Here is a 23,292-nt window from a genome sequence, read left to right as displayed (position 1 = left end):
GAAGTCTCCTCTACAAGCTGCAAAGCTGGCCTTTCCCAGAGGAACAAAACACTTCAGAACCTGCCTGTGTGGGGAAGGTTAATGGCATATCTGCTGTATGTAGCTGAGCAAACACACAGGGAGCCTGGGAAGTGCCACATGGGAGAGCTTGCGGCTCACACTCGCCCTCCCGGAGCCAACACTTGGTGGGGCAGACCGACACTTTCACAGCAGCTGCAGAGTAGAACAATTCTCTGGAGGCAAAGTCCAAACTCTGCATGGACCAGCTGTGCCCCTACATTGGCAATGGGACCCCCATCTGACGCCCACTTCCCAGCATACTGCTCAATCGCCCAGAGCCCATCTAACCTGAGCACTGTAGCACAGGGATGGGCAAACTATGGCCTGTGAGCTGCGTCTAGCCTGTCAGACCTTTTAATCTGGCCTTTAAGCTCCCAAAGGGGAGCAGGATTAGGGGCTTGCCCTGCTCCACGCGGCTCCCAGGAAGCAGTGGCATGTCCCCCCTCCAGCTCCTATGGGTAGGGGCAGCCAGAGGACTTTGCATGCTGCCCCTGCCCCAGGCACTGGCTCTACAGCTCCCATTAGCAGCGCCTGCGGCTGGGGCAGCGTGCATAGGAGCCGGAGGGCGGACATGTTGCTGCTTCAGGTACACGCCGTCCAGATCCTGCACCTCTGACCTCCTGTGCCACAACCCCCTGCCCCAGCCTTGAGCCACCTGCTGCCCTCTGAACCCCTTGGTGCAAGCCTGGAGCACCCTCCAGCACCCCAAAACCCTTCATCCCTGGCCTCACCCCAGAGGCCCCCAGACACCTCGCATCCCACTACCCTGCCCCAACCCAGAGCTCCCTCCCCCATTCCGAACCCCTCAGCCCCAGCCCAGAGCCCCGTCCTGCACCCTGAACCCCTCATTTATGGCCCCACCCGGAACCCACACCTCCAGCCCAGAGCCCATACTCCCTCCCACACCTCAACCCCCTGCCTCAGCCTGGACCCCCTTCCATACTCCCAAGCCCTCTGTTCCATCCACTGCCCCCTCTTGTACCCCAAACCCCTCATTTCTGACCCCACCCCAGAGCCTGCACCCCCAGCCAGAGTACTCACCCCCTCCCGCACCCCAACCTCTAATTTCATGAGCATTCACGGCCTGCCATACAACTTCCATACCCAGGTGTGGCCCTTGGGCCAAAAGTTTGCCCATCCCTGCTGTAGCATCTGAGCCCCACAATCATTACTGCATTGATCCCGGCACATGTGGTGGGGTGGGGCAGGGCAGGGCACAGCTGGGGGACTGAGACTGTTAGCCTGTCCTGCATTCGTGCCTGGGCTCTCGAAGTCGGGGGCTGTGACAGTGAGCCAGTGTAGGAAGGTCCGTCCAGACTGGAAGTTACCCTGCCAACTCCACGGCAGAGGTGCCCAAGGTCACGGGGAGAGTCTGTGGCAGACCAGGGAAATGAAACCCATGCTGGCCCTGAGCACTCCTCTCACTCCCTCAGACAGGCAGAATCCTGCACCTCCCCATGGACAAAGAATGAGCTTGTCTAAGGACCGGTACATCCTCTGCCTAGGCATTTTAGCCTGAGTAGGGGTATTGCCAGCAGATCAAGAGATGTGATCATTCCCCTCTATTCGACATTGGTGAGGCCTCATCTGGAGCACTGTGTCCAGTTTTGGGCCCCACACTACAAGGAGGATGTGGAAAAATTGGAAAGAGTCCAGCATAGGGCAACAAAAATGATTAGGAGGCTGGAGCACACGACTTATGAGGAGAGGCTGAGGGAACTGGGATTATTTAGTCTGCAGAAGAGAAGAATGAGGGGGATTTGATAACTGCTTTCAACTACCTGAAAGGGGGTGCCAGAGAGGATGGATCTAGACTGTTCTCAGTGGTACCTGATGACAGAACAAGGAGTAATGGTCTCAAGTTGCAGTGGGGGAGGTCTAGGCTGGATATTAGGAAAACCCTTTTTACTAGGAGGGTGGTGAAGCACTGGAACGGGTTACTAGAGAGGTGGTGGAATCTCCTTCCTTAGAGGTTTTTAAGGTCAGGCTTGACAAAGCCCTGGCTGGGATGATTTGGGTGGGGTTGGTCCTGCTTTGAGCAGGGGGTTGGACTAGATGACCTCCTGAGGTCTTTTCCAACGCTAATATTCTATGATTCCCCACACAACCCTTCTCCTAGGACAGACAGCCTCTGAAGGTGCCTGGACCCCCAGGCCTTTTCCCACTCTGAGGCAGTGCCATGACATCAGCGGGTCACTCATGACTCACACTGCAGTGGGGGTGTGGCCCCCAAGGTATGAAGGCAGCAGGCCCCCAAGGTATGAAGGCAGCAGGCCCCCAAGGTATGAAGGCAGCAGGCTCCTGGCTCCATCAGACCTTCAGGAAGCTCCCTTGCAGACGAGGTCTGAATACTGGAACCAGGCATGTGGAAAGCTCCAGAGTCAGCTCCATGTGCTGGGGCCCTTTCTGTTCTATTCTGGGTTGCAGGGGGCAGATGGACCAGGAACTGCCCAAGGCAGGCCAAGTGGGCACATGCAACACCAGGGACAATTCAGGTCCACTCTCACTCCCACTCAAGTCATGGGCAACTTTGCCGTGGAGGCACTGGGCCAGGATCAGGCCCTGTGTGAGAGTTACACTGGCTGGAGTTGAAAGGACACGAATCCAGCCAGCCAGATTTGTATTATTAGCCCAGACACCAGCAGCAGGGCTCCCACCATGGTCAGAGCACATGGGATCAAGCCCTACGGGCATGATAAAGGCACAGCTGACCCCCTCCCCACACACACCCTGATGCTCACAGTGGAGATGGGCAGCATGGAATAGAACCTCCTTCCATCAAGTGAGGTCAGCTGGATACCTTCCCTGGGTTCCGTGATAAGAGTTAACGGGTGTGTGCGTGCACATGCATGTCCCCATACGCAGCCAGGCCAATCACAGTCCCCTTCCTCCCCCCCCCGCCCCCATCCTTCGCTCAGGGCAAGGGGTGAGATATGCCGACAGGCACATGACACCAGCGGAGTGTTCCAGAAGTGGAGGAAGGAATACACAAAGTGATGCCCCTTGCTAGTCTGTTTTAGAGGGACAGTGCACATCTCACCAAGCTATTCCTTTTGAGACCTACATTGAGAACAGCTGGTGAGCTGGGAGACAGGACAATAACTCCAGAGTCTAATCAAGAGGCAATTCAGTTTTGAAGGGGATCAGCAGGCTGCACTGTAACTTTAGAGCAGGGGACAAATCCCTCCCAGGTTTCTTATGCAAAATCTGGTTGGAATAATACTTCAGCACAAGCAGAGCTAATTGATCCCAGCTGCAACAGCCTGGGGTAGGGCCGACCAATGCTTATAAACACTCAAGAAGCTGTGTTTGATTTACACAGGGTCTGTGGCCCTGGGACTGACCAGTCACATCAGTGCTGATGCGCTGGGGTGGTTCTGTTCAGACTGACAGTGAGGCGCTCACAGGACCAGGACAGCCCACTGTGCAGCCATGGGCCCTGCAATACAGAGAGCTGACCACAGGTCACAGAAGGCTATAGCCCCAGCTTGTGTTGGGAGATGGATCATTCAGGGGCTGGTTCACTTGGTGATTAACTTGTCTGTTCACTCCCTCTGGGGCACCTGGCATTGGCCGCTGTCGGCTGACAGGATACTGGGCTAAATGGACCTTTGGTCTGACCCAGTAGGGCCGTTCTTAAGGTGGAGCACTGCATGCTGGGGCCTGTGGTCTCTGGAGGCAGCACCTAGGCTGCAGGACTCCCCTGCAACATAATCGTCTCCATTTTATGTCCCCAAGCTCCTGGTGAGTTGCTGCTGCAGCCCCAGTTGAGTGCTGCTGGTGTGACCAACGCAAGCACGGCACTGTGCTCAGCAGAGCTAAGGAAACTGACTCCATACAGGACGGGGTTGATGCCCGGCTCCTATGACAAGGGCTTCAACAAGCTTGTCAGGCTGCGAATCACCCTTATTCTATAGCTGTACCCAGGATCCACCACCCAGCTCTTCATGCGGGAGGATCCAAGTCCACCACACAATGTTACTACTACCCACCATCCACAGGCCTTCCCATCTCTGGCACTAGCAGCAGATGCAGGATGGGAGCTGTCTAGAATTTCCCGCAATGCACTGGTACAAACATGCTTGCACAACATGGCAGGTGCTGACAGGTGACTGGTGTTTGGGAAAAGGTTGGCTGCAAATGTGTCTGATGAGTGCAGCAGTTACATGGCTCTGTCTATACACAAACGGCACCAGAAGCAGCCCCAGTAGATAACCAAGCAAACATCCCCTAGGAAAAGAGCAAAGAGGATGGACGGCTGAAGATCCAAGTTCAACTTCCTGCTCTGCCACCGACTCCCACTTAAGGTGTGCCTATCCTTAAATGCTGCAGCTGCATGTCAGCATGGTGGCTCACCCCAGAAGGGCTCTCCCAGGGCAGCTAGGTCAATAACAGAATCCTTCCGTTGACCTAGCGCTGCCTACACCAGGGTTAGGCTGGCATAGTGCCATCTCTCAGGGGGTGGATTTTTCACTCCCCTCGGAAATGGAGCAATGCTGATGCAAGTTTTCAGTGTAGACCAGTGTAGACCAGCCTTCAGCAGGGGCGATGAGAGCCACTGAACCAAACTGTAAACCTTGGGTATGATGGAAACCACTTCAAGCCAGGCAATGCGACAGCACCTCCAGTTCCAGCACCTAAGTGCCCTGATTGCCCGTATGAATAATGGCAATCAAGGCACATCAGAACACTTTTCTAGCTCACAGGGTTAATGGGGACCAGAGAAGCACCTTTGCTGCTGAGCCAGCGATGACTAACATGTTTGCACACACAACAGCATGGTCGATATCAAATAGAAACTAAACTCTGATCCACTGGGGTCTGTTCCTGGCTGTGATTAGAACTGTGTTCACTACAGCGGGATTTCAAGTGAGACTGCTCTGAGAAGGGACATTACAAAGGGGGGGGGGGGAGAAGGGAAGGAAAGCAGCCCCCGTCTGCTCTGCTGGCAAGGAATACGTTTTCCTTAACCACCAGCCTCCGTCTCAGCCAGAGTTCAGAGTCAAGCTGGGCTCTTTCCAGCACTCGCATCATCAACGCCACAGAGCCAACAATCAAGAATGCATAACGAATGCTGCTGCAGATGTCCGAGGGGGAGAGGGACCAGCTCACCCTCCCAGCTCTGCTAGCCCAGGGGGCTGACAGGATTAGAGAGGTGAAAGCTTGCAGTTAATCACTGAGGTCAGCAGCTCCCACCACTGACATCCTGGGAACAGACAGCTGGGGAAGCAGGGGCTGCTTTTACGTGGCCTCTTTGCAGAGTGGAACCCACAGATCGGTCAGTCATTGCCAGCAGGTTCTACCACCGTTGCTCTAACCAGCAGAGACAGGATTCTTTGGTCCAAGCCCATTGTAATCAGCTGGGCCTGTGTCCATTATAGGGGCTAGCTCTAGAGATGACTTCCTGAAAAGATTCTTTGTCTACATCATCCTGTTACCTACGTGGCTAAAGCCCTCCAGCCATGGAACGCACTCTTGTTTCACGTTTTTAAACCTAGTACAGGTTGCAACTCATGCAGAACATAGGGTATAAAAAGGACTAACAGGGACTGATCTAACTTAAATAGGAATGCAGAGGAACAAAACCACTGTAGAAGCAACACTGCCACAGCCTAGCAGCTACAGCCAGTGATTTCTACACAGCTCCTTGCCATGTCGGACTGGAATAAGATCAATGGCACCAGGCTTCACCTGTGCTGAGGAGCCGTTCTGCAGCCCTTGCGTAGCTGAGGCTGCTGGGTTTGACATCGGGTGACATCCCATGGCTCCTCCAGCTGGCACCTAACCAGCTGTCAACATCTATACTTTCAGCTCCTGGAGGAAAGTCCCCTTCCTGCCAGTCACACTCACTGTATTATTTTTAGAGCTCATTAAGCTTTACAGCACTGCAGCTTCAGAGCGTCATGGGGGGGGGAAGGGGGGGAGGTTAGCTTAAGGAACAAAGGACTTCATTGACAATTCATTAAATCTACTGATTGCTACCTACAAATGATTAGGAGAGAGGGAGGCTGCCCTCAGCACTAGGGCAACCTCTGGTATTGACTGGACCACCTCCTAACTCCATGAGGTTAAAACTGAGCACCTCATCTTTCCTCCATGGCCATTACCTTGGATTCCTCCTTCTCGCAACACATCCATATCATCACCAAGCCTTGTGCTCTTTCCTCCATGGCTGCACTGCTTGAGCTGAAGTAGGAATGTCTCTACCCAGTAGCAGTAGTAGACTCTTATCCAACAAGTCTGATGGTAAAATGCAATAGTGGCCCCCTGCTGGTCTCCTGCTTCAGTGGCTGCAACACCCTGCTCCTCTCTGGAATCCCGCAGCTGCTCTCACTCCCCTCCAGAACACCGAGGATGCTGCTGCCAAACTGCCATCCTTGCTTGTCAATTCAACACTGATCCCCCTTCCCAATGGGGTCCCTCTACTCCAGTCATTCAGAGCAGGGATAAGCCAGCAAAAGCTCTGACTGAGGGCCATTTCTAGCCTAACAGTCCCTCAGATCTAGACGTAACTAAGTAACTTTGTGGATCCGGTCTCAAGACCGCAAGTGGGGATCAACCCTGGGAGATTCAGGACTAAAACCAGAGGCCTTGCCATTTGACCTATGGTAGTAACTCCTAACTGGTAGCAGTAGTAGTCTCTTATCTGGACAGTCCCCCCCAAACCTGAAGTTAATACTCACCAGCAACTACACACCACACAACAGAAACTCTAACCCAGGAACCAATCCCTACAACAAACCCCGATGCCAACTCTGTCCGCATATCTATTCAAGTGACACCATCAGAGGACCCAACCACATCATCAGGGGCTCATTCACCTGCACATCTACCAATGTGATACATGCCATCATGTGCCAACAATGCCACTCTGCCATGTACATTGGCCAAAATGGACAATCTCTACTCAGAAGAATAAAATGGACACAAATTAGACATCAAGAATTGTAACATTCAAAAACCAGTAGGAGAGCGCTTCAATCTCCCTGGATACTCAATAACTGACCTAAAAGTGGCCATTCATCAACCAAAAAAAAAACTTCAAAAGCAGACTTCAACAAGAAACTGCAGAACTGGAATCAATTTGCAAACTTGACACCATCAAATTAAGCCTGAATAAAGACTGGGAGTGGCTGGGTCACTACAAAAAATAAATTTTCCCTCTGTTACTCACACCTTCTTGTCAACGGCTAGGAACGGGCCACATCTACTTTGAATGGACCTTGTTAGCACCGACTCCCCACTTGGTAAGGCAACTCCCATTTTTCGTATGCTGTGTATTTATACCCACCTACTGTATCCTCCACTCCATGCATCTGATGAAGTGGGTTATATCCCACAAAAGCTTATGCCCAAATATATCTGTTAGTCTCTAAGGTGCTACAAGGACTCTTCATTGTTTTTACTGATAGGGACTAACACGGCTACCACTCTGAAACCTCTTGTGGCTCATCTCCAGAATGGATATGACACATTACTTGTATTATGGTAGCACCTAAGAGCCCCAAATCATGCCCCAGGACCCCATGGGGATGGGCACTATGCGCACACAGAACAAGTAGATGGTCTCTGCCCCATAGAACTGACCATTTAAGCAGGTAATCTTAGCAAACATGCTGCACTGACTGCGCCAAAGCTCCTCTTGCCCCACGTATCTAGAAGGTTGGACGATTCCTTCCCTTGAATGGCTACATTTTTTGGAATAAGTGCCTGCAAATCCAATGACTGGCAGTGCCACTCATGACATCAGCAACCTTTGCCATGAAGCGTTACCATTGGGGGGGGGGGGGGAGAGACAGGGATTTTTTCCTCTCAACATGTCCACAAAGGGTGGGTTTTTCAATCACCTACTTGCCATCAGTATCATGCGCACACCCACAACCTGCCTTGCCAACTGTGTCCTTTGCAGAGAACAATCTGTCTGAGACTTGAAAGCAGCAGGGTGAAAACACTAAAACGGCTTAATTAGAAGGGAAAAGAAGCCACTTTGCTAGCTGCATCAAAAGCACCAGCCTTCCCCACAACCTCAGTTTAAAGAAACATGAGGAATTATACTCTGACCTCAATTACTCTACAATACCTCACTGATGGGCATTACACTGCTGTGAACGCAGAGTGACTGATCAGAATACAGCCCCAAGTTCTCTTGAATTAAAAATGCTCCTCTGAAGAACTCAGATGAAAGACAGAATTTGCTCCAGTTAACCTACAGGACCGCAGAGGAGGTGAATAGATTTTTATTCTAAAGATTTAAGATACGTCTTTTTCAAAAACTGTACACATCCTCCACCCTCCTAATCCCCTTGCCACTGTGTTTTCAGTGGTGTAGCCACTTCAAGCAAATATCACTGCAACCCCAGAAGGTTTCATCAGCTTGAATTCGTATGCTGCAAATTTTATAACTCAAAATACATGTACCCTAATTCATCACTGCTGTAACTGTATTTAAGTCGGTGAAGTTACACCAGTGACAGATCCAGGCCAAAGATGCAGCTCTGCTTTACGCAGGTGAGTTCAATATAAAATCTAAAGGCAAAGCTGCTCATTCCAAACTCCAGGGTAGGAGAAGGCAAATATGACCTTTCTGCTGTCAGGACTTCAGCCAGGTCGCTGGGGCCAAGAACGGCCCAGGCTTCCTTGTACTTGGGTGTGTCAGAAGAAACCAGATGTTGGCAAAAGTGGTGCCAAGGTAGCTGCCTGAACCCCTCAGTCTGGAAGGCAACCTGGTAGCGAGGTGGCTCCAGGACTTCTATCTATTCCTTGGAGCAAGAGGCATTGCAGATAAATACAAGTGGGTGTAAACCGTCCCCACTGCACTAAGCGACAAGCCCAGAGATAACAGGGAGCTGCCATACACCTTAGGGGAACACCAAGGGTCTATAACCCCATGCAAGAACATGGATACTCCGACGCTACAGCATCGAGAGAGAAAAAATTCTTGCCCTAGGAGAATGTTACTTGGGAAGGCAAGTTTTCAACAAGCCAGCTACCAGGCAAGACCTTTACATTACAGAGCTACCAAAAGCTAAGTAACGTGAATTGGAACAGTTAGTTCTACCACACACAAGTCTGTCTCTAGTCTGCCGAGAATCAGATCAGAGCAAAGTTGTATTTTGAGAAATGCGTTTCACAGTGCAAAAAAGCGCACGTATCTGCACAGCTAGTGAAAACTCATCACTGATGTGTCTGAAATACAACGTAGAGGCCTGTTGTTGGGGTCCAGAGTGGGGTTGAGCACACCAGGTGCTGGGTCATACAGGATTAGCGATAGAACAACCCATTTGGCATGCATGTCTGTATAACGGCAGACCCACAGAAAGCAACTCCCGGGCACAGCAGCTGAACAGTTGTCGCAGTGCAAGTGACCAATGGGTGCACAACTTCTCTGCAAGAGACACATGGCACGCCAAGTCCAAGGTGCTGCTTTACTGAATTCAGGTGCTGGCAGAAATGCGGGGCCTACACAAAGTTCCCGTCACACAGAGAGAAAAGAAGAGCTGATGATGCACTAATACTGAGTGGTTCTTCAGATCAGACCAGAAGAGCTCTGTGTAGCGGAAAAGATTGATTCTTCCACTAACAGAAGTTGGTCCAAAAAAAGATAACACCTGCCCCACTGTAAGGATTCATGGCCACATGACATAGCTCAGCAAATCCAGCACTGATTTGTCATGAGCAAGTACCACTCCACCCAAACTGCTTACCCCAGTGTCGTTCTGCTCTGCCCTTCCACAGCAACAAGGGAAAGGCTACCAGCACCAAAACTCTGCCACTAAACAAAGCCTCTGATCTCCGTCTGGGCAAGCGCATCTGGGTGGGGAGCTGTCTTCTTTCAAGACGATCACTCAAAGACATGGCACAGCTATGCCCAGACTGAAAAACAGAAATGCTAGCCATTGTAGGAGGATTGCAGGAGGTTTTGTGTATATGTTAGTGGGCAGAAACTGGTTGAGGTAGAAAGACCATAAACTGCTGGAAGCCATATAACAGAAGCCATTGGCAAGAAGACTTCAGCAAGGGATCAAGCACTGAAGTGTGAAATACAAGCCCAATAAGGGGATTCATGCAGTGCCCCTGCTTTCAGGAACACCTGTATACAGGGAAAGCAAAGAACTGCAGCAGGAGTTTGAAGTAAATACGACTCAAGCACTACCCACTTGCCAGACTGAATCTGACAAGCAGAGACAGAGTGACCCAGCCTCACACCTGCTTGGGAAAATAACTGTAGATGGAGGGCCAAGAGAAAATGCTTCTCAGGTACTCCAGATAGAGGTGAAATTGCCACGAATGCCAATATTCAGTACAGAGGACACTGTGAGATTCCACCACAGCAGGAATCAGAAACAGCATAAGCCACAGGGCCCACCTGGGGATTTGAAGGGTCTAGACTGAGCCAGAGATGTGATATTCTGTCTAGGCACAAATGCTGCCAGCAGAGACCAGGTACCAAGCGTGACATCTGCAATTGAGAGCAAGAGAAGCACTGAGAACACAAGAGTCCTGACCATCCTTGGTCCGAGGGTGGCATAGCTCCAGCTGCACTGAACAGGAAAAATGACCTCTTATCACAGCCTGCTAGTCAGCTGTTCAACCTGACCTGTTTCGCGACACACTGAATAGTAAGAGAACATGCACTGTTATTGGTACTTTAAAATGTAAGATTAATGAGCTGCTCATTTTGACAGTTCTCCGATATAATAGTTCCAGTACTGGTTGTCTAGCCCTTGTCAGACACAGTCAAATGGGTTAGCAGAAGACAGTACAAAGAGCAAAGAACTCGGTAATATTAAAAGCTTCAGTAGGCTCAGGGACCCATCTGTAGCACTGTCAGGTGTCCCAGCACAGCTCACCAGTTCACACCCTCCTGGCAGAAGGACAAAAACCCTCAGAGCCCACCACTAAGGAGCTCCATGGGCTACAGAAAATGAACCCTGGCCCAGATACAGGAGAGCCATACGCCAGGAAACTAGACCAGACGTAATACTGTTACAGGAGTGTCAAACATCCCATCCCCCTGGCAAAAGAGAAGCTGGCCAGCAACCTGCCAAGCCCCAGGGATCCCACCTCCCCAAGCCATAGGTCAGAGCCCCTCCAAGAGCCAGTCCTGAAGCAGGAACAGAAGAACCTGACTAAAAACAAAGAGGACCCTGTTTTTGTTCCTTGAGGACATTCTGGATGCTGCTGACAGTTGTACACAGTCACCAACGAGGAAATCACCCTGGGACAGACCCCCAAGTGGTGCAGGCTGGAGTCAACAAAGCTACGCCCATTGATACCAGCAGATGATCTACTTCATCAGCAGAAGCAAACAAGCACCAGAGGACATATCCATTTCAGTAGCCAAACATGCCACTGAGGGAGGAAGTGCTCCAAGAACAAGTGGTTATGGGCTCAGAATGCCAATGAGATTCTGAAGTCAGCTGCTTTAGATACATGTCCAGCAAACGGCAGACATCATACCAGGTGATCTCCTCTGGCCTAGAGATCTCCATTGGTGTGTTATTAATTAGCTGCATTCATTTCTGGCTGTTATATTTGGTGGAGATTTTTTTTAATGAAATGCAAATAAAAGGGAATGTTACAGCAGCCACTGGTATCCTCAGATCCTAGGGTGACCAGATGTCCTGATTTTGGGGTCTTTTTCTTATATAGGCTCTTATCCCCCCACTCCCATCCCAATTTTTCACACTTGCTGTCTGGTCACCCTACCAGATCCTGACCCCTGCCATGTAACAGGAATCTTACCCTAATAACCCTAACCTCCTCACATGACTAGAACTAGGAAATCAAGAGCACTCTCTGACCATATGACAAGCATAAAGTTGTCAGAAGCATGAAAAAAATTCATTAGGTACAATCTGATGATTTAAAAACATACTGATGTAATATGGCAAAAAGCATCCTTCTCCTCTGGCTAAAATATAAATACACAGAGAACCTGATCTCAACTTCCACTTAAATCAGAAAGGCTTTGCCTCAGTCTTCCAATGGGAAAAGGATCAGATCCTGGAAGACACAGCCAGTCTGAGCCCGTGCTGTCATGAAAGCAAGCCTCCAATGGCAAGCCTTCCACCGAGCATACAAAACCTAGTCATCTGCGTGCCTGCGCCGAACCCAAAACGGTTCAGAAGGGCCTGAGAAGGCACAAACACGGCAACATGTTTAGTAAAGGAGAATGTAAAGCCACAGACAAAAGGAGATGGTGACTAGCACAGAAATACTCCTCAATTGTAGAGTGTGAGAGGCCAGTCCAAGTCCCCCTGGTCCACAGGGCTCATTAAGGGCCCAATCCAATGCCCAGTGCAATCAAGGAACAGATGGGGAAGGGGCAAGAAAGCACTGGATGAGGGGTATTTCCCCAGCAACCTCTTTACTGTAGGGGCTTGAACCTGCTCCCACTCAGGTCAGTGGAAAGAAACCTCCATTGACCAGAGTGGAGCAAACAAGTCACAGGTGTCAAGAAGCAGCTGATGGAAGCTGCTCTCTTTCTAGCTGAGCTTTGACCTTCTCCAACCTCCTCCCTTGTACCCTTGTTTTCTTCCTTTGTCAGTTTCTTTTTGCCACTCCCACTTTCCAAAAACATTTTTAGATATGAACCAACAAAAAAAACCACGCAAAATCAAATTCCTTCCACTCACCTAGTAGAAAGCTATATAACCCAATTTACAGGCAGCCTGCCGCTGTAGAAAGAAGAAACCATTTGCCGGGTGGGATTACAGCCGGTGGTCAATGAGAAGGGAGAGCACAGGTCACAGGCAGGGCATGGTGAACTGCCCCTCTGCTTTTAGGAGGGTAGGGGCAATGCACTCCACTTTCCTGGAACCCCTGATCAGTACCAGCACGGGGAGACATAGAGCCAGAATGTCAAGGGCTCAGCACAGTGGGAGCCGAGTGCTGGGCAAAACCTGGCGTATAGAAGACTGGGCTGACTCTGTAGAATGACATTACTCTGCCAGCAGCTGCCCTCCTTGGGAAACTCCTTTGCTACCTGCCCAGGGTTTTGTTCTGGCTCTTGTCTCCATGAACATGGCCCCACTAAGTTTGACTCCCCAGCCGGCTATTTTTAGGGACATGAGTAGACAGCATGTTTTGCTTCTGCCTCTAGCATTTTTAGTGGGCTGATTCCAGCAGCAGTGCCAGAGGGGCCAGAAAACCTAAACTGGAAACTCTTCCAAGTGATTTTGCAAGGTTATGTTAATTCTAGTGAGACAGGGCAGCTATGTGCCTCCTCCCTCCCCCCAAAACATACAGGAACCATCAGGTGTGTCCACATAGCTCCTCATCCCATACAACATCTGGCACTTTGCCATCAACATATCCAGCACAGCTTCACCGCTGTCTGTCAGGCCAGTGGGACCTACAGCCTCAACCCCTCATACAAGGCATGCAGCGCCTGCCCCCATATCAGACATTCAATCACTTCCATAGCACCCCTTATACTGAACAGGCAGCACCTCTCTCTCAGGCTCCCCTGCCCCTCCATATTCCCCTTACTGCATCATTACAGCCCCTTCCACTGCCCCATACAGACCCTCACCTTTGCCTCAATGCCGCCCCATACAGGACATGGCCTCTAACCTTCAGCCTAGTCCCCTCTCTTCAGCCCCTCAAAGGGGGCACACAGCCCCTCAAAGGGGGCCTGCAGCTCTGTCACCATAGCCCCAAAGAGGATGCCTTCCTACCCAACCTTCTAGATCACTGCCGAGTCTAGGACTGGCAGACCCCGTCCAGAGCCCCTCCTTCCCCACCTCTATAGCCCTGATCACCCCTTACAAGAACCCCCTCACCCTGCCGCAGTGCCTGTCTCTAGCACCCCCAATGGAGAACTCAGATCCCCTCTTCTGCCAGCCTCCACATCTCCTCCCAGGACTAGTGAGTCACTACCCCGCCCTCCATGCCGTCCATCCTACGGGGCTCGCCCGGCCCGCACTCCCCTACCTCCTTGCAGGCGTGCAGCTCCCGCTCTCCGCCCCGGCCCCGTGATGCCGCCCCCGCCCAAAGAGCGAGCACAGCCTGAGTCCGGCCCGGAGCGGCGGATCGGGTAGCAACCCGGCGGACGACGCAACAGGCCGGCCCCAGCCATGGTGCGACAGCCAGCGGCCGTTGCTGCGAGGGCGTGCGAGCGCTCAGTGCAGCCAAACTGCCGGCGCAGGCAGGAGCGCACGCCGGAGAAGCCCCGCCCCGCCCCCGGCAACCGCCGCCGCGCGCACCTGGGCCACGCACCTGCGGCTCGAAAGATGCGCTCGCGCGCCACTGCGCGGGCAGGGCCAGTCCCAGCCTCTCGTGCGCACCGAGCTCGGGCGCAACACGCCGCGAAGCCAAATCTGCGCTCTCCGTTGTGCAAAGCCCCCGGCCCGTCTGGTCCCCGCCCAGCTATGTCGCTCTCCTTCGTGCGGATTTAGTCCTTTCTGGGGGCTCGCACCGTTGTCCGTTAGCCCCAGCATTAATGACCTACTTTTGCACGTTCATCCCCCCGATTTTAGCCCCATGTAAGTTTTCGCACTCAGCCCTTTGTTCTGCCTCTGCGCCGCGTGTCCCGTTTCGCACATGGGAATCTTCCCTGCAAAATTAGATTCCCCCGCGCCCTTTTGTAACAGCCCTTTGCTTGGCCCGCGGATTTGGGCGTAGCCCCTCTACAGCTTGGGGAAGCAGGGCCATGTAGTGCCCAGCCATGTGCAACAAAGCGGGCAGGGGGGACTATGGAGGCAGCAGGTTTTAAAATATACGCTGTGCAGGCTGATGCTTGGCGTTTCCAGGCGTAGTTTCCATCCATGCCTGAGTTTCTCTGCGGGAAGATTGCAGGGAAAGATGCTCAGTCCTTCCATGCCCAGCCCTGCAGCCCAGCGCGGCCCCCTGGATTGCCCTCCCGACCACTGCGTGCCTGTTCCCTCATTTGCCTCCCCCTCCCTGCGGGCCGCCCCGCCGCGCTGCTCTTTCCAGCCATCAGGGGGAGCCCCAGCGCCAGAGCTTCCTCCTCGGAATCCCCGGGGTGGGGACCGTCGCCTGGCAACCGCGGCCGGGCTCGCAAACAAGCGGCGCGGAGCGCTGCTGTGCCTGGCGCAGGATGCCGCCCACCCGGGACCCCTTCCCCTACCCCCGATACGAGAACGAGGACACCTTCACGGGCCAGGCCAGGCCGGGCCAGGTAAGGTGCCGCCCCCTGCTGGGCTGCCCGAGTTCCAACCGGGCCCTGCATCGGCCCAGCTCCAGCCCAACCTGTCCCCCTGCCAACATGCAGCCACCTCTGGCGGGAACACGGCAGCTGGTGAGCAGAGCGGCTGCTAGGAAGGGACAGATCTAAATTGAGGAGGCAGGACCCAGAAGACACTGTCTGTTGTGAAAGATTTAGCCTCAGTTTCCCCTGTTTGCCTAGCTGGATCTTTCACATGGCAACAAACTGGTTGGGGTCAGGGGAGAGACACTGCCCGAAACTACTTTTGACTCCTTTTGTATATAAAAAATACCTGGCTTGCAAGTCAGCGGGGTCCCTTTGAAATCAACTTTTCAGTGTTTAAGTCCAGCTTAACTCCACCTTCTTCATGAATGTCATGGAGTCCCCGGGCGATGCTCTGGAACTGCTCCCCACAAAGCCACTCAGGACTTTGGGGAGTCTCCTCTCCTTTGGAGCAAACTGTCTTCAGGGCAAGAAGCTCACACGGCTTCACCTGCCTGGGTCTCTCCTTGGAGCATTCTTCATATGCCCCTCTGTGCACTTCCCACAGTGAGTCTGCCCAGGCGGGGTCCTGGGGAAGCCAGAGGGTCCTGCACTCCCACTTCGAGGTCAGACGTGACTCTTAGCCAGCTGGTAAAACAGAGGTTTATTAGATGACAAGAACACAGTCTAAAACAGAGCTTGTAGGTACAGAGAAACGGACCCCATAGCTGGGTCCATTCTGGGGCCCAGCGAGCCGGACATCCTCATCTGCCCTCACTTCCTGTTCCCACCCAGCTCCAAACTGAAACCCCCTCCAGCCCCTCCTTTCTGGCTTTTGTCTCTTTCCTGGGCCAGGAGGTCACCTGACCTCTTTGTTCACCTTTAGATATCCCCTTGTAAGGTGGGAAGGGCCCTGGCCATTTGTTGCTAGGAGACAGATTGTCAGCCATTTATGCACACTGGAGACTTAAGAAATGCATGGGGAAACTGAGGCACTCACACAGTATCAGAGGAAACATTAAGAACAGTCCCACTTCATCACGATGAGCTGCTTAGAAATGGGGCCTGAGTTCAGCTGCCATCCAGGTGCTGGTGTGCAGAGCTCACTGCGGACTCTGACCTTTCACCAGAGTTTTATACTCCAGCCCCAGCTCTGATAGCTAGATCACTAGGCCTTGTGTTAAAAAAGGAGCAAATTGAAAACAATCAAGAATCCCACAACTCTGCAAACAAGATGAATGAGGCCAGATCTTCACTAGCAGAGAAGCAAGGAGTCTGAGTAGGCAGAAAGCAGCAGGGGGTTTCTTGTGGGATTTAAACTATGTCAGAAGTTTGCTTGGGCAGTCACTGGAAAGGGCTCTGGGCCGGGATGGGGGGGATAACAGGAGTTACCTGTTTGCTCTGATGGGCAGTGGCTTTCACTGCCAATTATTTTTAGCCTCCATCACAGAGCAGGATGGACCCCATAGCTCTAAGAGCTGCACAAACACAGAACAAGATGGTCTCCGTCCCAAAAGAGCTGTTATGGGTCCTAACAGCCCAAGTGATGCCATGGAGAGTGGGGATACCGGAGGCATAAACCTTCCTTATTGCGCCAGTATGACAGATCTAGACAGCGGCCTTCTGCACAGTCCTGCTGGCATGTGGGGGGCAGAGGGGGCAGTGGATCCCCTGAGGTCCCAAGTGCCTGCAATCAAATCAGGGTTCCCCTTGCACCAGGCTGGGGACAGAGGGCTAACTTCCTCCACATACAGACTCACCCACACACCGACTGGAGTAGGGAGCGGTGCATGTGTCCAGAGGATGCCCTGATGCCAATGGCAAAGACCATCTGACAGTCGGTGTTCAGAGCACGAGTGGCTGACTGTTGTTTGTTCCAGACAGGCCCTTATACTGAGCCCACCCACCTGGTCCAGCAGCAGGACCCCTGGAATCGCCTGCACAGAGCACCGACCCTGTCCAGCACCAGGAAGGAAGTCTGGTATACAGAACCTGAGGTAGAGGTCCCCAAGTGCTCCTCTGCCCCGCCCTGCCTTGTGCTGCTCCCTCCCCCTCCTCACCACCCCACGCTCTCTGGTTACCCTCCCCTGAAGGGCACAGCCTGAAAAGGTCCAGAATTAGCAGATACAAGTTCCCCAGTGCACAGCCATCTCCTCGCCCAGGCTGGGCAGCTGCACTGGCCGGGCCAAGGGCATAGTAAAGGCTTTCACCTGCAGCTGCATTGGTTTCCTTTCTGTGCTCCACTTGCTCCTCTGGGCTTTGCTTTCTGCACAGCAGCATCCCAGGCCGTGCCTGTATGCTGTCCCCATCGCAAGCAACAGAGAGGAAGCATGTAACACCCACGCTGCGAAGCGTCTGGGACACCTCTCGGAACACTTTGCTGCTCTCTAGATGCTCTCCAAGCGCTTGACAAACATTAACCCTGCCTCGCAATCCTCCAGCCCTTGGGCAGAGATGGATTAAGATTTACTGGGGCCCTGGGCACAAAACACCCCATTAAAAACTGAGGCCTGCCCACTATTTAACATGGGCGTAGTTTGCGGGCAGGGGGTCACGTTGCCCCCCCCCCGCCCCCCAAACCACAGGTCTCAGGCAGGCACCAGCAGAGGCTGTGCTTCATGGCGGGGGGGAGCCGATAAAGTGATCAGCTCCCCCTTCGTGAAGCAAGGTCCCTGCTGGCGGCACCAGCCTCTGCCCAGGGAATGAGGGGAACCTTAGCCACCCCTCCCCATGAGAGCTGGCCTCTCTCGATGGCCTTGCCCGTGCTCTTCCCCACGGTAGGCCCCACAGCCTGGCTGGGGTGAGAGTGTGGGGATACAGGCCAGTGTTCTGCTTTCCGGCAACCTGGCCTCCTGCCCAGGGCAAGTGGAAGATCCGGGGCTCCCCACAGCAGCCTGGACTGAGCAGCTCTTACCACCACCTGGCTCTCGCTTCCAGGCAGCCTGACAGGGGGCAGGGCTGGGGGAAAGAGGAGAAGCAGGGGCAAGGCCACAAACAGGGGCAGGGCCTCATGCCTCTCCTCTTCTACCAATGTTCTGGTGCTCCTGCCGAGGGCCCCCAAATTGGCTGGGGCCAACTGGGCACAGGCCACGTAGGTTGATCCCCCCCTGCCCCTTGGCTTAGATCTGTGTTACAGATAGTGAAACCAAGATGCAGAAAAGCAAAACAGCTTGCCCAGGGTCACACAGTGTGGCTGTGGCAGAGGTGAGAGTAGGACTTAGGCGTTCTAGGGCTCACTGTTCTGCTCTAACCGCTCAGACCCGTCCCTTCCCCAGAGCTGGGAGCACAGCTCAGGAGTCCTGACTCCCATGGCCCTGCTCTAAGCAACCGAATAAGAGAGAGAAAAAGTCTTCCCTGCGTAACTCCCCACAGTGAATGCAGCAGAATGTAATTTGTCCCCTGCCTCAGGTGAAGTCCGCGCAGCACCTGGGAATGAGGCGCCTTTACCAGGCTTGTCAGAGGCTCTGGCTAGTGATTCTCTCTGAACCCTTCTGCAGGTTCCCAGAGACAGCCTGGATTTTAAGCTGACCTCGCTCTACAACCACCACAAGGAGCAGCTCAGAGACAAGAGCGAGATCGTCATCCACAAGGAGACCCTCTTCGATGACCATGGGTGAGCAAGAGCAAGCAGCCTTTCCCCAATCTCACGCAGGGCACAGCCTCCTCTGGGAGCGGCTTATTGGTGACAGCGAATGCCCCAGTCTGCTCACAGCTGCAAGGGCACCCGTAGCTATGGCTGTTCGCCCCATCCACTTTTTGTGGCAGGGCCAGGGCTACTGCAGTCCTGGGGCTGAGTTCGCTCATCCCTCCTTAGCCTCAGGGAAGTGTGGCCTAATAGTCAGAGTCAGTCCGACTGCCACGGGCCCTCTGTTAGGGTGGAACGTTAAACAGTTTAGGGTCTCATGGCTTGGTTTAGCAGACAAATGCAAGCCTCTTGGTCTAAGGTGGGAAGACTGCCACCCTGAGGGTGGGGTTGGCAGCAGGGGTTAGGAGAATCCAGACCCACCTACTTCACCAGGTCCCAGCCTAGGGCCCTAATAGTGGCAGAACCTTCCACCACTGGGTATTGGGGGATCCCACTGCAACACAGTGACAGGATTCAGCCTAATAGGTCGTCCCCCTGAGCCACTTCCTACCCCATCTCCTTGTGTGGTGGTCCTGGCATCCCCAGCATCCCAGGATTCATCAGTGTGAGCAGCTCCCAGCAGCTCTAACCCCTCTTGGGCATCTTCCAGCTTCTGCGGTCTGGAGATTTGTCAGTTCCTGCATCCTTCCTCTTTAGCAGTCAGCCCCAACCAAGCTGAGTTGCTCCCTTTATACCTGGGTTCCAACCGGCTCAGGGACGTGGCCTCTTTGGCCCATAGAGTGGGCTTAACTCCTGCTGGACCAGTGTGGGGCTAGTGTGCCCTGTCACAAGCCTACATCCTGCAGAAGCCTGTGCATGGAGGAGGTCTAAGCGTAGGTTCAGTGGTGCTGCAGGGTCATTATGAGGAAGGAAGGCACCTCCCTGGCAACAGCTCCCAAAATGACTCTGCCCCAGCAGCTCACCTTCAGCCAACACAGCTCCTGCTCCTGGTTCCGAGATTTTGCAGCCATCTGCCCCAATCAGCCAACTGTACCAGGCTGTGCCCAGATTGCCCCACGATCCAACCCACCATCAGCCTTGGGCTGTGCCCACTTACCTGGGGTTTGGAGCAGCCCAGACTCCAGTGCCTGGGAGCTGGGCACCACCCTGCAGCAGCTAGGGAATGGGGTGGGGCAGAAATTCTCAGTCCCAGTATTGGCATGTAGCCCAGCATGCTGCTAGCCCATCACAGCATTGGCAGCACCGGGGCAGAGAAACCCAGGAGATCTGGTATGGACAGGTCTGATGATGCCCCCGGTACCATGACAGAAGAGGGGGGTGTTTGAAGTTAATGACTAGCAAGTGACTTCAGAGTCCATACGCTGCAGCTAGTTACTGTGAGAACAATGCTACAGAGAGACACAAGGTTGCAACCTCCCAGGACAGAAGAGCTGCTCTGTTTACCTCAGATTTGGGCATTCGAGTTTCATGGGAGGGCAGCTCCTTTGCATAGGCTGCTGCCTCGGCTGGGGCTCCTGCGACATTTCTCCCCAGCAGCACAAATCCTGGCCCTGCAGAGCATTACATAAACTCAGGGCAGCCCTGACATCAGCAAGTCACTTGGCCAGCTCATGACTAGGCACTACCTTACCTGCTGCCTACCTCGCCAGCTTGCTGGGCGCTGCAGGATGAGTGGCATGGCCTTGATCACACTGACCGCTACTCTGAAAGGGCTCCATTGTTAGGTAGCACACTGGTGAGTCCCCATTAGGTACCCAGCTGATCACGGGGATGCCTGCGGTTTGTAGCTAATTGCACTAAGAGCCTGTACCTGGAATACAAGCCAGCAGGAAGGATTCCATGGTAGCTAGTGGCAGCCTCTTGCTGGGCAAGAGAACAGCTACCAACGCTGCATAAAGGCTAATGGACCCCTGCTCAGAAGAACAGAACAGAAACCTTTGCCTGAGCTTGATTCCTCAGCCCCTCACTCTGCCTCCAGCTCCCTGACCAGAGCCGTAACTAGGTATTTTTGCGCCCAAGGCAAGAATATAAAATTGCGCCCTCCCCCAAGGCCAGCTCTTTGGCGGCAATTCCGTGGTGGGTCCCTCGGTCCCTCAGTCCCCCTCGGAGGAAAGGGCCTGCCGCCGAATTGCTGCTGAAGAATGAATGAAGTGGTGGCAGTAGAGCTGCCACTGAAGCGCCACCGATGGTGGCTTTTTTTTCTTCTTTTTTCCCCCCTCCACCGCTTTCTGCACCCCTTGGCTTTGTGCGCCTGAGGCAAGTGCCTCACTCACCTTGCCCTTGTTACGGCTCTGTCCCTGACCAATAGCCACCCTGCCCTCTTCTCATACGCTGGGGTGGTAACAAGCCTCTGGGAGTCAGCAGAACTTTACTCGGCAGTTTTTTATAGGCGTCCAGTCCCTGCGGGCTGAGGGGTGTCAGCGGCAGAGCTTTGTGTCTCAGAGGCACAAGCACAGACCCTGGCCACAGTGTTGCTGTTAATTGTCAATTTCTCCCTACAAATGGAGGAGGAGGCAGAACCAGGCAGGATATTGTGCTCTTCGCAGAGTTGCCAACTGTTGTGACTTTATCACACATCTTGCAATATTTGGTATTTTCCCTCAAGCCCCAGCTCCAGAAGTGGGAGACCCTCAGCTTTTATATAAACAAGGTACATTTCTAGCCCTCTGGGCTGCAGAGAAAAGCTTGGAAATGTGCCCTGAGCATGACCAGAGAGGCTCAGAAAGCAGGAGGCAAAGAAACCCAAAAGCATCATTTGTAAAGTTTTTGGGGCCTCACTCCTGACTTTTGAACCCTTGGGGCTGGTGATGCTGCACCTGACAACGAATCAAGAGGCAATTAATACATGCAAGATGATCACGTTATCGTTACCATGGGCATGTTGCCACAGGGGGAAGAAAGGTCTGATCAGGTTTTTTCCATTTGAAAGCTCTCAGTCCTGCAATCAGACACAATAGCCTGGATAGCTGCAAGAAGCTTTGTCGGGAGCCCTGAGCACATGCACTATACCCACCCAGGCAGTTCTTTGTGTTATAGTAGCGCCAGGGGCACAACCAGAATGGCAGGTGGCATGGTGCTAGGTGCTAGACATGTACCTAGTAAGAACTGGCCTCTGCCCCAGGGAGCGCAGTGTGTGGAATTCTAATGCCTCTCTCTTCCCTCCTGCCTACTCCAGAGCACTGAAGGGTCTTGAGCCTGTGAAGGAACCCGAGCCGCCCCCAGTGGAGCACCATACAGCCAGGAGCCTGTCTGTGAGATGCTGGGTGAGCCCCACAAAGGAGTCGATCCACAGCATAGAGGGAGCCATCGGTAAGGGCAGCAGGCAGCTGCCTGTGCCTCCATCTTAATGGAGATCAGCCAATGGGATGGGCCTCAAAATGCGTTGCAGCCCACAGGGTTGAGAGTCTGGGAGTGGGCGGGACTGGCTGGTGCGAAAGTAACAAAGGGGCCTCTCCCTTAGAGTGGGGCACTGTGGAGGCTGCTCCACTGTACTGCTACTGTGATGGCCACATGGGGATCCCAGCTCAAGTGTGGCTGTGGTATGGGGCTGCCTGGGCAAATTGTATCCGAGCTACATCACAGGAACTGATCTGCAAGGATCAGTGGCTACCATTATTTATCAGCAGGACCCCAGGCAATGAGGCCCAGAGATTAGGTGGCTGGCTGGTTGACCATCAGAGGCACTGAGTACCCACTGAAGAGACTCTCCAAAGGCCACCAGTGAGCCTGTCAGAACTGGGGATGCATGAGACAGCATGACCTTATGGATAGAGCACTGGCATGGGAGTCAGGAGACCTGATCAGTGCCACCCAGCTGTGTGACCTTGGGTGAATCATGGCGCATCCCTGTCTCAGTTTCCCCATCTGTATAATGGGAATAATGATGGTGCCCTTCCTTTGTGACATACTTGGAGCTCTACGGCCACCATGATAACTACTAGAACTGGAGTCCCTGTTCACTCCAGCATGAGGCCTGGCCTGATGCCACCTTCCACGCTTGGTAGTAGTAATCACATGACTTTCTCCTTTCCTAGAGTGTCCCCACACAGCTGCCACCAACAGTGGATACTCCCGCAAGGAGAACGGCGGCTTCTTCTCTCAGTGAGGAGTTTGCTGGCTTGTGCCCTGGCTGTGCGGCTCTGGACCCAGTTCCAACTTGAGTGAACCTTCTTCTGTCTGCTCTGTGTGCATTAAATCCGTCTGGTCAGCAAAACTTGTCCAGAAAAACAGCCATGAACAGGAGAGATTTTAATTTAATTTCAATCTTGTTTCCCTGTCCTCTTTGCTGCATTCATCCCTCCATGCTGGGTAATTGTGGGGTACACAGCATTGCAGCAGCAATACTGACCTTCATGCATCAGCCCATGTGACGATGTGGTTCTGGCGGGACCCAACTGAGAGTGCCAAATCAGGACCAATTGCTCAAACAGGGCAGTCACAGCCCAAGGCTGGGGTTTTTCCACCTCTAAGGCAAACCAAACCAGCCAGACAA

General features: G+C 53.2%; 2 protein-coding genes across 3 annotated transcripts in view; one reads left to right on the top strand and one right to left on the bottom strand.

Moving 5' to 3' along the window:
* Positions 1–14,050, bottom strand: part of ELAPOR1 (endosome-lysosome associated apoptosis and autophagy regulator 1) — an 82,114-nt gene extending 68,064 nt beyond the window's left edge. Inside the window, exon 1 of the mRNA XM_032799655.2 lies at positions 13,999–14,050. The gene's annotated coding sequence lies outside the window, so the exon portion shown is untranslated. The remainder of the gene's footprint in view (positions 1–13,998) is intronic.
* A 990-nt stretch (positions 14,051–15,040) lies between these two features.
* CFAP276 (cilia and flagella associated protein 276) lies at positions 15,041–23,037 on the top strand. 2 transcript variants are annotated; one of them, XM_032799637.2, is made up of 5 exons: positions 15,044–15,205; positions 17,095–17,211; positions 18,712–18,827; positions 21,976–22,109; positions 22,835–23,037. In XM_032799637.2, exons 1-5 carry the CDS (start codon positions 15,125–15,127, stop codon positions 22,903–22,905), a joined length of 519 nt encoding a protein of 172 aa, XP_032655528.1. In that variant the 5' UTR covers positions 15,044–15,124; the 3' UTR covers positions 22,906–23,037. The 2 variants fall into 2 exon arrangements, with proteins under 2 accessions (XP_032655529.1, XP_032655528.1); XM_032799638.2 differs by lacking the exon at positions 17,095–17,211 and having other exon boundaries at positions 15,041–15,205.
* Positions 23,038–23,292: the final 255 nt, after the last annotated feature.

The sequence above is a fragment of the Chelonoidis abingdonii genome, chromosome 4 (genome assembly GCF_003597395.2).
Source record: "Chelonoidis abingdonii isolate Lonesome George chromosome 4, CheloAbing_2.0, whole genome shotgun sequence".
Classification (NCBI taxonomy): Eukaryota; Metazoa; Chordata; order Testudines; family Testudinidae; genus Chelonoidis; species Chelonoidis abingdonii.
Note: the sequence above shows the minus strand (reverse complement) of the source record. Positions and strands in the feature narration are given on the sequence as shown.

Bases quoted from the DNA above. Each gene is read 5' to 3' on its own strand.
- CFAP276 (XM_032799637.2), top strand. From the start codon at position 15,125: ATGCCGCCCACCCGGGACCCCTTCCCCTACCCCCGATACGAGAACGAG. The intron at 15,206-17,094 runs GTAAGGTGCCGC...TGTTTGTTCCAG, and splicing joins GCCAGGCCAGGCCGGGCCAG to ACAGGCCCTTATACTGAGCC. The intron at 17,212-18,711 runs GTAGAGGTCCCC...ACCCTTCTGCAG, and splicing joins TCTGGTATACAGAACCTGAG to GTTCCCAGAGACAGCCTGGA.